This window comes from Falco biarmicus, chromosome 13 (genome assembly GCF_023638135.1).
Source record: "Falco biarmicus isolate bFalBia1 chromosome 13, bFalBia1.pri, whole genome shotgun sequence".
NCBI classification, from domain to species: Eukaryota; Metazoa; Chordata; class Aves; order Falconiformes; family Falconidae; genus Falco; species Falco biarmicus.
Window position 1 is genome coordinate 18,689,993 of NC_079300.1, and position 16,161 is coordinate 18,706,153.

The 16,161-nt window shown below is 40.7% G+C and overlaps 1 protein-coding gene across 3 annotated transcripts in view; it reads left to right on the forward strand.

The window, feature by feature from the left end:
• The window catches only part of SPHKAP (SPHK1 interactor, AKAP domain containing), a 73,605-nt gene extending 61,660 nt beyond the window's left edge, over window positions 1-11,945 (forward strand). For 2 of the 3 annotated variants that reach the window (XM_056359038.1, XM_056359039.1), the window contains exons 8-12: window positions 2,752-2,931; window positions 4,832-4,918; window positions 6,912-6,964; window positions 7,048-7,232; window positions 9,739-11,945. In XM_056359038.1, coding sequence (XP_056215013.1) covers window positions 2,752-2,931; window positions 4,832-4,918; window positions 6,912-6,964; window positions 7,048-7,232; window positions 9,739-9,882 — 649 coding nt within the window. In that variant the 3' untranslated portion in view covers window positions 9,883-11,945. The remainder of the gene's footprint in view (window positions 1-2,751; window positions 2,932-4,831; window positions 4,919-6,911; window positions 6,965-7,047; window positions 7,233-9,738) is intronic. The other variant, XM_056359040.1, reaches the window with a different exon arrangement.
• Window positions 11,946-16,161: the final 4,216 nt, after the last annotated feature.

Sequence of the window (16,161 nt, forward strand, 5' to 3'; positions counted from 1 at the left end):
CACAGCTTAGCAGCCTCTCCTTACAGCTGTATTCTTTTTGTTGAGAAATCTGCAACTTGCTTTGGTTAAGGCAAGGTGTAAACCCAGTGTGAGAGTGCAGTGCAAAGGCATAGGACTGCTGTGGATGCTAGGAGGTTAAGAGCAAGGCTCTTTCTCTTCATCTTATCTGTTACTTTAATGGTATGTAAATTGCCAGACGAGTGGAGCATTGCAGCACCCCATTATCTCAGAGTGCTAGAAAGAGTGCAGGTGCTAGTGTTAGAAACTATTTTGTAGCTGATTTTATTCTGAGCAGTGACAAAGCTCTGCTTGAAGTGAGAAAGCATATACTTTCCTGTGTATGGTAGCAATTAGGTGAATAATTATTGGTGTTGCTGTTCTTTCATACTTTCCCCCACTAACCTTCCTTTTTCTTCAAAGGCAACCTGCTTTAAATAAGATACATTCAGAAACCTACCTATTTAGAATCTTGACTGTTTGAAAATGAAGTTATTTTGGCAGTTTACGAGCCCTTTAATAACAACTTTGCCTTTGAAGCAGAGTTCCAGAAGTGGCTATGGGAGGTTTAAAGCAATAGGATTGACAGGGCAGGATTAGTGACCAGAGGCTACACCTACACGAGCATTTTGGGTCAGCGATGCAGTGCAGTTCCGAATCAGCCCGTCTCCATTTCCACACATCAGCTCCGTTTGCAGCGTGCGATACAAATTTCTTTTAAAGGGATCTCAACTAGAAGCCATACAAGTGGGTACCAGATGTGCTTGTACCCCGACAGGGAAAGCAAAGCTTCCAGTGGTTCTTCACATGGATGTGAGCCATTTGCAGCACAGCTGTCTGGACCAAGTCTAGGCTGAAGTAAGAACCTAAAAATATATATAATGTAGATGTAAAAGCATCAGCACCAATTGCTTTGATCCACTCCTACCCAATGAAATTACTTGCGAGTGTAGATACAGGCACATAGGACTCAAGGCAAAACATTCAAGCAAACATACAGTCAGTTACAGGGGAAAAATAAAAATAAAAAAGCCATGCCCATGCAGGCCTGGGGAAGAGGTCTTCAGCAAGAAAAAGAAAAAAAAAAAAAATTTTTTTCTTGTATGTAGGCAGTGCAATAGGCCCAGTCCTGTCAGTTACACAGAAACCATTCCAACTGGCTGTTCAGGAGTAGGGAGCTGTCAGTGCACAGCATCGCTGGTCTGATATGTAATTGCATAACAAATCAAACAAACCCCAACACGCCAAGAAACAGCGCCCACAAAAACCTCTCGTATTTGGGACCACGTATTAGGTGTTACCTCTCCTGTATTAAAAACCTGAATAACACCACTGCCCTGCAACTCGGCTGCTCAGGGCCTTCATGTTACTACAGATTGTGAGTTTGGCACCTGAGGGGTCGGGGATGACAGGCGCAGCCAGCTGGCAGATGCTGAGCGCCTGGCAGAGCAGAGGTCCTCAGGCAAACACGTCCTGCTCCCCCCGTGCAGCAGGCTCCTCTCCCTCTAGCATCCCGCATTAATGCAGCAACTTCTCAGCCATCCTGAGAGTCAGAACATGGCAAAAGGAGATATCCACAACAATACTGCCTCAGTATATTCTTAACCAAATTAATTACTTGGGAGCAATAGAATTTTGGGAGTGATCCCTTGCTCTAACTGAAGACAGGATGCCCCAGCCATGACTGTAGATAAAAGCCTGAAGGCGAGAACTTCTCTAGTGGGATCCTGCAGAAGGCTGCCAGTACACATGACACTGTTTTAATCACAACGTTGCAAACGCAGACCATCCAGTAAATATAACAGAACTACAGTTTTGCTTTAATTTTTATTCTGGTACTGCAGTGATATGTAACTAATTCTTTCTTGTCATCCAAAAAAAAAAAAAAAGGGGGTGGGGTATTATATACTTTTCTGCCTGCGTATCAAAAGCCCTACAGTAACTCACACACTCCCGTTTGGCTCTGAAAAGTGACCATAAATGAAGTTTTTACTTTTCATTTGTGTGTCCATTTGTGGAAGCGTGTGTCTCTATGCATATTTGTGTGTGTGACATGTTCAGTATGCAGAATTATAAAGCATTTTTCCTTTAACCCTGTATTTTCTAAACTCCCTCTGGGCTCCATATTCAGTCTGGTTTCTGACTACCTGCTGCGCTCCTACCTAGAAAAAGAATTCTTCGTCCTTCCCCAACCTAAGCAGCAAGGGTCCTAAGGAATGCAGAGGGCTAACAGTCCTTAGTGATTCAGAACCCACAATACTTTCCTACTTTTACTTCCAGACCTCTTTTGGATCTACAGGGCCAACAGGGTAGAAAACCCTGGCAAGAAATGTATTCATCCATTACTGGGACAGGGATTTAGCACCAATATATATTTCCAAGAAACACCATCATTCTGCACTAACCATGTAACCATAATACCACATGCCTGAAGTGCATTAAGCAACAGGCCTATGCAGTCAGCATTCGCTTTGTTCATGTAAAATCTTTTTGTACAAGTTAAAGCTTTTCTCTGCATATTTCAGCATAAGGCTTACTTTGTTTTGTGTTTGGTTATAGCCGTCATAAGATCCTTTTTTAAGAGCACCTCAGTATGCTCAGCTGGGCTTCGTGTATAAATTATGCACTTGTCCAGTCCCCTGCATCTGTATAATTTTGCAGCTTGGTTGACTCTAATGAGCAGCATTGCTTGAAAACCGGTGGCACTATTTGTCTAATTACAATATCAATGTGCCTTCCTTATCACCTTACTAGCAACAGCCCTCAGAGCAGACCCGATGCTGAAATCGTGGGAGAGACAAAAACAGCTGAAGAATTTCCAAACCATCTCAGCAGCAGTGAAGAAAGCACTGGCAGCTGGTCCCAGCTAGCTAACGATGAGGACAATCCTGATGACACAAGTAGCTACTTACAACTCAGCGAGCGATCCCTGAGGTACCCTTATTGTCTCCTCTCAGTATACAATACGGTCTACTCGGACAAGTCAACGACTTGACTACCATGCACCAGGAATGAGGGTCAACCACTTGAGATTTATTCAGAATCTGTAAAGGAAGCCTAATGACAATGTTAATTTCTTTATTTTTTAAAAAGGGGGGGTAAAGTTAGCCACATTCTAGTTCTCAGCCAGGTCTTTTTGTTGTTGTTGAGCAGCTAGATTCAGACAAAGAAAAATCTTCCTGGCACCACTCAAGTGCCTCAGTCCTACAATGAAAGGGCCATTGGACAAGCTAATTGGTATGGTCTTTCCTTTGATTTATTTGCATAATGGTTTTCTTGGCATCTCCTTAGCAGAGATGGATGAGACTGCTCTTCCCACCAGGTATCTGTGCACTGAGAGCAGAGACAGAGCCCTGATCTGCTTAGACTGGCACAGGGGAGCAGATTAACGGAGGGTGACCAAGTTCCCTTGCGTAGGTGTAAACTCCAGAGCTCCCATTGCAATGCGCGGCTTTTTATTGCTATTCAAGTCAGGACACGTATTTAAAAAAGTTACCTAGCCGTTTGAGTTTATATAAAGTTATGTTAGTTTGACTTCAGCCCTTTCATGACTTCAAGATGAGCAAGGATTTTTTTCTTCACGTGCTTTTAGATTAGATTTTAAAACATTGCCAAGTAATCACAACTTTCTCTTGGGTATTAAGACAAAAAGGAGGGAAGACAGTACGGTAGTAAAGCAGGAAAGAGAAGAAGTCTCTGTCAGAGAGCACTGTTGGCTAGCTGAAAAAATACTGAACAAAACTAGTCTGTCAGTGTGGGTGAACATTCATCCCATTATTATGGTATCAACCTTTAACAAAGTCCTTGGTCTCAGAGCTAATGTGTTGTGCCTTTTGGCTCTGCATTGAAACAGAAATTGCTACAGCAAGTCTGAATGCATGGCGTGCTGACACTGACTCAGAAAAAGCCGATGGGGAAAGGAACTGTCTAATCAATCCTTCTAATAATGTAAGAAAAAAATTCTATTAGTTGCTTTTCCCATAAAAATTAAGTGGTTCAAGTTGACTCGCCATACAGAACTTGTTTGTGCTCATTGACTTGCAGCCAGCAAATTCACAACTTGCTCATGAGACCATTGCAATATCTACGTAAACATTCACTGTCAAATTTATGATGATGTTATAAAGTGAACTGGTACTATTTTTTCTAAATATTCTCAGATGTAATACTTCATTCTTGTGAAGAAGCCAAAGAGAGTACTTCTACATACTACTGGTCCCAATGACCTCTGGCTTTAATTAAAATCTCAGTCTTTCAGAGTAGTCAGAAACATAAGGGGTCACCACTGTACCTGTGGGTTCCATCAGATCCCAGATAGTATCTGGGATGTGATGTAATACACGGACACTGCTGCAGGTTACAGGCGTGGAGTCACCGAACAGGTAAGTAGTATGATGGGCAACCAAATGCCTTGCTCTAAGTTACCATGTTCAGAGGTAGCTGAATCTCTGCAGGTTTTTTCCAGGACATCTCTGTGCCTGATCATCCGTCTTTTCAAGGACTTATGCAGACTGGGTTTTGTCTGAGGCCAAATCTTTGTTGCATAAGCCACTCACAAGAAGATAGTCCACTTTTTTTGTTTTTCCTCTCCAGTTTACATCATCACTTGAGACATGCTCCATCTAGAACTATTTTAATAAAAGCCTCGTTATTTTGAGCAGATTAGGGTGCTTCATTCTGGGAACCAATTGCTGAGCACAATCGGTCATGTGGAATTCTGCGTAACAGGGGGCAGCCTCCTCACTTTGCTTTGTACATAAATAAATTTCAAAAAGATGTATGGAGACACGTTCAGTGCAGCTTGGCACTAATATTTAAACTTTTGCTTTGTCAGCAATGGCAACAGCAGTACAACTAGCAGTCTTGGCATTGTGGACCTGGAAATTTATCAGGAGAACGTGCCATCTTCTCCTATGATTAAGTAAGTAGTCACCGAAGTGAGACTTGATGTTTAGTCCAATTTTAACTGCAAATTGTTTATGCCATCTAAAATGTGCCAAGCCTTGCTTTGCAGCTGCTGCTGAGCTTGCCCTTAGTTTCAGGTAAAAAAACACAAGCAGGTGTCTGTGCAGAGTGATAACACTGGACAGCGAAAGATCACAGGAAAGCCCACCCAGGTGGATCTCTCAAGTGGATGGATCCACCAATCGCTCTGCCTAAAAGTTTTCTGCAGTATTAGTTTCCCATTGTGGTAACTTTATTCTCCAAATAAATTCAAATCTTATCAAAACTCTACTGTAATACCAAATCAAGTCAGATAAGGATCAATTAAAGTCAAAGAGAAAAAATACAATAGCATTCTTCCCAATAATAATAATAATAATTTGGCCGAAAGTACATCTTGCCTTTTGTTTTGGGGCATGTTTCTAATGAGCATCAATTAAATTATCAAGAGATGTGCAAGCACCTGCCTAAAGATTCTGGTACCCTGCAACCTGGTATAACCTGCCAGACGGTGAATGTCCCGATGCAGTCAGGGCATGGCCGCTGCAGAAGCGTATAGGCTGTATCACAGTCTATACACTTGGAATGTAAACTTTGTGAAGTTGGTGATATCAGAACATCTTCACAGCTTGTTACCGGACTGTACTAAACTGTCTTGCTTTTGAGAGGCTCTTTTTTTGTAAGAAATCTGGGCATTCACATTTCTGTAGAAGTACACGGATTCTCTCTGTGCTGCCAATTCAGAGACTAACCTCGTTAAAATACTCCCATCGTCACAGTAGGCAGCAATACCCTCTGCAGGCATTCCTAAAGATGACCACTCTCCCTTATATGTCTGAGGACCAAAGGGATAAATTTCTGCCTCCCCTCGTTAGCTTTCAGGGGCTATTCTCAGGTGTTAGCCAACAGGCGTGAGAAGTTTGCACTTCCACAAGTCAAAGTCAAGGCACAAAGTACATCTGCTATTCAAACAGAAAACTGGAAAAAAATCTGATGGGAAGGAAGTTTTTAAGCACCTGTGTTCTAAGTCATGAACAACTATATGATGCATGCTGCCATTTTCTTCTTTCCTCTCACATCTTGCAATAACCACTACGCAAGTATAAATAATCTTAATTCTTTAAAGCCTTGGGGGAGATTCTGAAATCCTGTGAGTGAGGGTGGTAAAGAGTAGCATCCTCCCATGCCAGAACAAGCCTAACGCTTGCAGCATTTCCCCTGACTGAGCGCAGAATGGGACCGCCTGGAAGCGTGTGCTGTCAGTGCTGTCCCTCTGGGAGCGATGGAACAAGTGTATCAGCTGCAACATCAATAGTGAATGTGCACTCTCCTGCCACAAGCACATGAGCACGGCTGCTGTGTTCAGAAATGGAAGCTGAAGCAGCGACCGCATGCCTGGAGTTTGTTTCCTGTAGTTTAAGAAAGAGATTGTACCTAAGAAACTAAGACCTTTGGGAATTTTTGCAAGGTGTAAACAGAAATTGTTTATCCAAACAGCTAATCTATTTAAAACTAGAAGCAGCTGATGTCATTGATAGTTATGATTGTGTTTAACGATGAAAGATAAAACTAGAAAGCAAGACTTAAAAAGATTCAGCTGGGGAGAATAGCACTGAAAAAGGCAGACAGTGGAAGTTCAGTATTTCCACCCAGGTTATGAGACTTGCTGTGTCTTACCATAACGTCATTTGCTTGTCACTATGTAAACTGTAGAGATAAACAGATCCTGGTGAACTGTAATGCACAGTGCAACCAGTTCAAGTATTTCATCCTATTAAAGGAATTCCCATACCTTTTCCTGAGTAACAGATTACATAAATATATTCACTATTATATTCTTTCATCCTGTGTAACTTTTTTCTTGCAGTTTTCTAGGTCTTACATTGAGGGAGAAGTTTATCCATCATGAAGCAATGTTGTAGACTGTTCCTAAATATCACTAATAAGCTTTGTTGTTGTTTGTTTCTAAGTGAATTAGTAGAAGAAAAGGTTTTCCTTAAAGAACAGACAGAAAATACAGAAGGTAAGTTGAACCATATCAAGTAAAACACACATTTGAAGTTAACACAAGTAATTGCACAGTAACTGTTGAGAATATTTTTCCAGAAAGTACTGCTGGGCTTTCAGTGGGAACAGCTGCTTGTCAAAAGGACCTACTGGTGATAAACTTTGATCTGGAACCAGAGTGCCCCGATGCAGAGCTGCGAGCCACCCTGCAGTGGATAGCTGCTTCTGAACTTGGAATTCCAACCATCTACTTTAAGAAATCTCAGGAAAACAGAATTGAAAAGGTAGTATTTACAGAATTGGGCGTACTATTAAGTCACTTTAATCACATTAGCAGTTATGATTTATATGTTACTGAGCTTAAAAGCAGATGCAAAAACATCATTACAGCAAGATGGCAATGCTAGTGTGTATTAAGAAAGGGAGGAGAGGGTTAAACGTGTCAGAATTTAATGTACGTGAAATATTTAGTAGGTTGTCTATGGCACAAGAAACAGTATCACCATGAGACCTTCTCCAAAGCCTCTATAATATGCTTTGATGAATCAGTTTGCTTTTTCATATTAGTGGTCATTAAGCATCAGTGCCCAAGGCAGAATTCAGCGTCCTGTACGTGGCTGCATTGGAAGGGTTGCAGACAGATAGCTTACATGGCGTTTATGCAGGTAGCTCAAAAAATAAGTATCTCATGCATGTGGACATCACACAAAGTTCTACTCGCTGACAGTAAAAGCTGACTATGATGCGAGGTAAAAGTTGGATTTAAGATTTCCAGCTTTGAAATTTTTTAGCCCTTACGCAGGTTCTGGCTTGCCTGCTGCACTGATTAGGGCAGCCTCAGGCAGGTCGGACCTTGCGCCTGGCTGTTCATAAAGTTAGAGCTGGGGCTACCACAGGGTCCTGACCCCTCCTGTGCATTTAGGTGAGATCTGCCGTGGACAGATGCGTTGGCTTTATAGTCACGTCATGCTGGCAGGAGAGGACTGCTGCCCACCGCCCAAATGTACAGAAGTGACTTCACTGCAGAACAGCAATAACCTGTTGGCTCAGGTGCACTGTCCGACATAATGAGACTAAACAGACCCGTCTGTGTAGACGTACCCTTATGTTATTACTACCCTGAGAGACAGCTCTAGTCCAGGCAGTGACCAACCAGTGTTTTCCAGTGGACTCATATTTGCTATCACACATCTGCTACTTGGAAAATTAGACTGATTGAAATATTTTGCATCATTGCATGGAAATTATGAAGCACCTCCCCTGGCTTAGCAATAAAAAAGTGCTGTGTGTGGCAGCACTCCTAGCCCAGGCATAGCTTTGCCTCTGCCAGCCACCATTTTGAAAGCAAAGTCTACTTTCAGGGAGAGGCAGACAGGATCAGACTACCAGAACTGTGAAACCTTCTGAGCTATTAGTCCAAGCCAGAGCACCAAGAGCAGCACTGAAGTCAAACATGGTCACAAGAAGCACAAACCGTTTCTGTTCCTGAATGAGTAGTTGGTGCTCCACTGTACATACCACCAAATGCCACCCACAGTATTTCAGGAATGACCAAAACAGCCCCATTTCCAAGATCACCAAGAACAGCTCAAGCCTTAAGGCTTACCAAAGTGTCATGGTTTTCAAATCAATTAACGAAAAAAGTATTACAAATCAGTATTTTGGTCTTTTATGGGAAGATCGTTTTAAGTAGCGGAGATATTGTTTGATTTTCTTGAGTACATGCATTTGGGAATCATAAACATAATTTAAAATGCATTCAGCAGCAGCGGTCCAAATTGCATCTAATTAAAGAAACAGCTGTCAGCTTTACCCATGTGCTTTGGCAAACAGTTAATTCAATTGCAAAAATACACTAGAGAATAATGAAGCACATCCTGCCTACAACAGTGCTCTTGGAAATCGCGTGCCTATTAAATATCATTAAAATACATATTAAAAGTTTAGGCTTCAGCATGTAAATAGCAAACAGCTACACTAACTAGAGACATACAATATTTTCTTGTGTGGTTTAAAACTGGAAACGTAGGAGCAGCAAGCTAATTAGATATTGATTGTGAAACTCAAAGAAATGAAAAGCTTTGATTTTCATTTATGTGCTGCAGAAAAAGATGGGACCAGATGTATGACACTGTGAGCCCATTATTAAGTATAAAGTGGACAAAATTCAGGATTTTTTACAGCTGCTTAAGAACATATATTTAACCTTTGGTTTATCCGGAAGTTAAAACAAGATCAAATATAGATACTCTCTGTGATTCAACCACAACTGTAATAAATGTCTTCATGTGACAATTTACCCAGAATTCCCTCTCGCCAGTACTATGTGAATATTTAAAATACTATGGGATGTGTATGTGGAAATACAGAAAATATAAATTAAAATATAGCTAATAGTAACGAGGAGCTATATTTTCTTTAAAATGGATGGTCACACTTCCATTTATGCTGACAGTGAGCTGTCGATAACAAAGCTGTGATCCTTTATCAAGCTCACTTTCACTGTTCTTACTTTCATTGCAATAAATAAAAAATAGTTGATGACAGCAGCTAATTTAGAAAATGTCACGAGACCTGACCAGTCTTTGCAGAGCTATGGAACTTCAGAAATGAAGTTTTATAAATAGAAAGAACCTTTACGTTTCTGCACGGTGAATTGTGTCCTCTCCCTCATATAGTAGTGCATCTACCAAGGATGTTCTAATAGCACCCTGGGTGTATTCATTTAACAAAACCTTAGCAAAACGTTAACCAAATCCTAAGCATGTTCTGTTTTGGTTTTTTGTTTAGTTTTTGGATGTTGTGCAATTAGTTCAACGGAAGTGCTGGAAAGTGGGGGATATTTTTCATGCCGTGGTGCAGTACTGCAAGCTCAGCGAGGAAGGCAGAGAGATGACACCGAGCCTGTTCGACTGGCTGCTCGAACTGGGTTAAGAAAGTTCACCTGTTCAGAATTTTTGTTTTATTCCAGTTTAAATAAACAGTGGCTTGTGTAATGCTGTGATTTCCAAACAACACCGAATAAAACGAGCAACAGTATACAAACTCTACAGAATCAGCACACGTGCGTTCCACAACTGAACCAGGAGCAGTGAAACCAAGGTGTATTGTATCTTTCTGTATCACGAGAGACTCTTGACATATTGTGCTATAGGATGTACTGTACTAGGAGGGGATGGATTTTTAGCCTTCTGAATTAATGGACTACACAGTAAAGGCTTAATTATCTAATGTGTTCCATCTTCATCAGTTCAATTAAATCAATCAGCTAAAATGGGATAGTACACCAACGTTCAGTTTTAAAACACCAATATTTGTACAGTTTAACTATTAGAACCAGCGTATGTTCCAGGATGCCTAGACACACCCATGTCCCTATAACAAATTGTTTTTAACTCCCCATAGTCTGCTAAGGGTTAAAAACTTCTGAACGCTTAGCACCTTTGCAGTTAGACAACACAGCGGGAAGCTGCTGAAAACACAGTTTCTTTCCACGTGATAATTTTTCTTCCATAGCAGTTCCCGATTCCTGTTGTGCTCTCAAGGAAGTAAAATCTAGACTCTCAGTTACTCCCCTTAAAACAAAAAAATAAAAAAAAATAAATTATTCCTTTTCACTTGGAGGCAGCGCAGTTCAGTATAGCTACACCTGGCACAGCCCTGAACACAGCTCTGCCAGTCAGGGCCGCGGGTCCTGAGCCCTGTCGCATCACAGACCTGCCACGATAGGCAAGTCATTTCACCTCCGTGCCTCAGTGTCCCTACCTGGTAAGAGGGAGTAATGATAGTACAATTGTTACGTAAAGTGCTTCTATTTCAAGCCCTATGTAACATGCTACATATCAGTTAAAAGCAGTGGGGAAAAAAAAAATAGTTTTCATTTTAATCAAATCACTAATAAGGCGAAGAAATGCATATCTGAAATAAGAACCATCTTATCATCAAAATCTTAATGTTAATTTTTATAGCTTACAAGAAAGCAGAATGATTGTTAAAATTTCGGCATACTTGTTCATTTTGGATATAAGCGTTTGGACTGTATGCGATAGCTCACGTTACTATAACATTTATATAACTGTTTGATAAGATATACTATGGTATTGTCTTGTTGAGATGATCTGTTAGTATCATGTACTTAATGATACATTCTCTTGACTCTGCCAAAGAGATTGGTTTTGAACTTAAAGGTAAATACAACTTATCACATCACAGCTCTTCTGCAGTTTGTTTCTTTGAAAATACTTATTTTTCATCTCTCCCTACCCAAATAGCATAATAGAAAATCTGCCTGCTTTTTCCAATATTCAAGAGATGTTTTATTTTCCATATAACAATATATGCTTCTGTAATATTTCTTGGGAAAAAAAAAAAAACTATCCTTTTGCACTAAATATTTTTGAAAATTTTGAAGTAGTTTTAAATAATTTATGAAAAAGAGCCATATTCTCAATTTTATCTTTAAAACCATTCCTAAACTTGCATGATTGCATCACTCATTTGTTATGAAACACAAATTGTTAGCGAATCAAAATCTAACGTGGAACATTAACACGAGTAATTCTCCATCTACTGTGCAGAACATACGAAACAGTGAAGGTGACTTTACTGTCAAGGTAAGGGTCAATTTATTGCGTACACTGAACATAACTGTGCAGTCACTGGGCCTGCTGCTAAGAATTGCTGAACATCCATAGCTCCCGCTAACATGAGCGGCAATTCTGAATGCTCAGCGTTTCTGAGGCTGGAAGTTAATAACAAGCACCAAGTACTACAGACTTAAAGTGCTTTGTTTAAGTTCATAAATGGGAAAGTGTATTTATTTTTAAACCAAATACAGTTAGTTGTCCGTATAAATTTTTTGCTGTGATAGAATAAACGTTTACTTATCCTACAAAGCACAAATACCATGACGGAGTTGTAACAGTGTGATGCAGTTTCTCTGTACAGTAGTTCTTAATGTTGCAATTTATTCAGAAATAAATTTATGTTATAATGTGTGTCCTCTTTGCCGTCTTCAGAAGTTCATGAATGTGCTGTGGGTTTTTTAACCTATTAAATAATATTTGCCTGCCATCCCTGCAGCTTCTCAAAGCTCTGCTTCTGGATAAAAAGCCTGACTCATGGCCCTGACCAGAACAAGTCAGAGCAAGCTCCAGGTCTTACCTCATTTCCAAAGCTACGGCTTTACTCAGGTTCCATGATTCATTCAAGTGATACAAGGCTAATCATAACATTCTTAGTATCACAGTAAAATAAATTACATATTCATTGCCAGAAAAACCCTCAACACACCAAATCTCTTGTAAGTGTTCTCTGTAGCTGCTTTCAGTACTTGCAAAAGCGTGCAGGGGGTGGGGAGACAGAAGCTCTGGAGTTTCTTCTGCTTGTGTAATTTTGCACAGATATTTACTGCCCTACTGCCTAAGTATAAAGGTCTTTCTACTGCTAAACAGAAAAGGAAACCAACACTTCGCTGAGTAAATCAGAACAGGACTTGTACACCATTAAAAAAGGCTGAAAGAAAGTCAATCTTAAATACACATAAATGAGAACTTCATACTATACACAATTTCAGGTGAAAATCAGAGTAAACGATAAGCAGTTCGGCCCCTCTGTATACACAAGCATGATGGAGGTTGTTAATACCATGAGGGCATGTTGGGGACGGCTGCTCACTATCTTTCCCAATACAAACCAGGACTCAACAAATGAAACTCACAGGAGCCGGATTCAAAGCAAGCAAAAAGCGACAACATGTTATCAAAGGAGAGGATGCAAAACTTGTACACAGGTTCAAGTGGGAGCTGGTTAAGTGCTTGAACGAGATGCACCACAGACAAACCCCGTGAGCCTCAGGAGATGCCCTGGCCACCAGAGGCCACCCATGGGAGCAGCAGGCACGTTTACCTTGGCACCTGCTGCAGCACTGGTCCCAGTCAGGGTGTCACTGGTCCCAGTCAGGGCAGCCCCGCCCACCTTCAACTCTGCGAGAAGCCTTTGGGGGAAGGTGCCCGCTATCCGGTTGTTGACTCTACCACCCACCTAATGACAAGCAGAATGAGGCCTATAGATATATTAATTCAAACAGGAGAATTACCTATCGAAAAATAAGTATTTTAAAACTTCATTTTTAGTTTGGATTTGTTTAGGGCACTTTAAATGTTAGGATAAGCAGCAGCTGAAAAACTATACCTCAATTATGTCATAACACTGGAGATTTTCAGTATCTTCAAGTAAATTAACCATTTTATTGTGGTCTGTGATAAAAGTGGTCACCTGTTTACAGTTATCTTGTTAAATTCAGCAGGTAACTTTTCCGGAGAGGCCGATTTTGCTGTTTCTCTTGTCCAGTTTCATGCAGAACTGCATGACAGGCAAGCATAGGAATGCCACCATGAATCCTGCACTCCAACTTCCAAAATGACAGGAAAAATACCCACCACTCCATTGAAATAGAGAAGCCACGTGAGCTACTTAATAAAACAAATTCCAGCTGAGAAGGAAAGCAAGTCCATACTAGCAAATTTAAGAATTTTAATTCAAGGCAGAACCATTCCTAAGCCTGCACTAAATATAAGCTTATAATGCCACTACTTCAATTTTTCAAACCTTGTGTAAAGCCAGTCATTACAAGGAACAGGCCTTCAGAAAGCAACTTGCGGCTGTACAGCATTTAGCAGGACAGACAGTTAAACCGAATCAGCTGGGCTATCAAACTAATTAAAACAATTTGAAGTAAAGGCAGGTCTGGCTGATACTGTGGATACTGTGCCCCCCTCCCAGCTTCAGCTGAAAATTAGACAATAAAGTGGAGCAAACTAGAAAATACTATCAAGCAGGATATGTTTCAAATCTTTTCACAAACTACCCAGAAAATGCAAGTGATCACATGGAAGGAGCCGAAAAAGAAATTCTCACAAAATGCCACTTTTAAAACATGAGTGGGTATGAGCATTCCTATTCAGAAAACAATTTGAATCTCAGGAGATAGAAACAGCATACATCAAGAGTCTCAAGTACAAATTCTGTGTTTACATGGAAATCCTTCCTCATCTTTCTCCTGTAAAATTTGTGTTCTGTCCTGGGGAAGTCACATGATACAGGCTAAGGGCTATTTTCCCTGAAAAACAAACTTGTACATTTACAGAGTTATATATGGAAGGATTCAGTGGTCTAGAGGACAGAAACAATACAGCAAATATGATTTCCACTGTGACAGCCCTTGCTAAGGCACACCTTGGGCATCTCCCGAAGTAATCCTGGTCAGTCTGGGCACAGGGACTCCTGGTTGCCAGCATTTCAGGCTAATGTTGAAAGCCGCATCCCACTCCAGCCACCCAGTGATTAAAATAGCAGCTTGGAGAGTGCAAGGTATGTAGCAGCCAATGTTTTTTTAATAAGATTAAAGAGGCACCAGACAACAGAGCTAGAGCACACGCACGCACGCGCTGATTTTGGTTGCAGGGTCTGAAGTGGCATTAGAGAAAGGGATCAGGCTGCTACCAGGGACACAGAATGGTTTCAGGAGGATACGTCTATTCAATGCACTCTTAACATATATCTGTATAATTTATTAAATCTACATATGGGGAAACCAAGGTGCAGAGAACCTAATATCAAAGCATTCGTATGATGGTACCTTACGTACTACAGAAGTTCTTACAATGCGCCAATTCAGCACACTTTTCAGCAGTGCTGAGTCACACCAGATGTGAAAGTATTTCACATTTGAGCAGGAAACCTGGCTAACTTAGCTTGAAAAGCAATTCTACTTACTGAGTGGATCTAGGGAGTCAGAAATAGAGCCCAGATGGCCTCCCAGTCCAATGCTTAGTCTATGAAACCTCAACTCACAATTTTACAAAAAATAGGATAACAGCTCAAAGCCAAAAGCTACTACAGATGTTTGATTCACTGAATCACTAGTATAATATAAAAGTCATAATGGAAAAGGCAACAAAAAGTAACCCAACCTGAAAGATTAAGGAAAAAAAAAAATCTACTACCTAACCACAGTCCAAATGATTTTTTTCCTTTGTGGTGGTTACACAGAAAATAACATTTCAGGTTTTAAGTACGTAGCAGTATCCGTACACATTTCATCACACCAATTTTCCTCCATTTTTGTCAGCTGGAAATACACACCTGTGAGTACAGCTGCAGTGCAATCCGACCTGAGGACACCAGGCTATTTTGAAGTAACACAGAACTACATTGCCCTTCCTGCCCCTTTCAATTCCAGATTACTGAGATACATTTTTGATATCGTAACTCTTTGCACAAGAGAAAAGGGAACACCATAAGCATTACAGTAATATTCATAGCAGCCACTTTACCTACTGGTAAAGGTTTAATTTTAAGCGATCTGCATCACATTTCTTAGTTTTCCCACAAAATTATACTACTTGAAACAATGAGGATATTCGCCAAGTAATCACAGGCACTTTTGTTTCTTCATTTACACACAAGAATGCTGGCAAACACTCAGAGACAGTCAGAACACATCAGCATTAGTAACTTCCTACTAGATTTAACAACATTTAGAAGTCCATAACCACCCAGAGATGTAAACATAAGCAACATACCTCCAAGTTCATTCTCTGCTGCACATTTCCTTTCTTCCTTTTTTTTCTCTCAGTCAACACACATACCTTGTTCAATCCTACCCGCTTCACTGCTTCATCCTTCTTCCAAGGCTGCTGGAAAAGACTAGTCGGCTCCACTCTTTCACTGCTCCCCTGCAAAGAGCAACTGCAGCTTCAGGTACTCTGCTAAGAAGCAGGGAGAGCTTCTTATGAACAATGCTGAAACCTGTTAGCGATTGCTGGTGAGAGGTAAACCTGGGCAAGAGCTCATTGTAGAGTGGTAAATAACTTGCAGGAGTTCCTCATCCACTTCTCAGTTTATGTCATGATCCTTGGCTCCAAATCTTTGGTGCATTGAGTTTCTTCATGCTGGCCATAATATCTGGACCGGGATTCAGAATTGGAGTCACCACCATAATTTTTTACCTCAGGTGAAAATAGGAGAATGAGGGCTCAGCAGAAAGGAAAGGAATGAATGGAAAAATGGGGGCAAATACAAAAAGGGGGCGAGTGGGAGTTTAACTACAGCATGCATGCAATAGTTAATAGCAGTGCAGTTCACAAATGGTTGCTGGTTTTCTCTAGAAATACCAAGTGGAACATTGTATTACAATTAGTGAAACTGGCA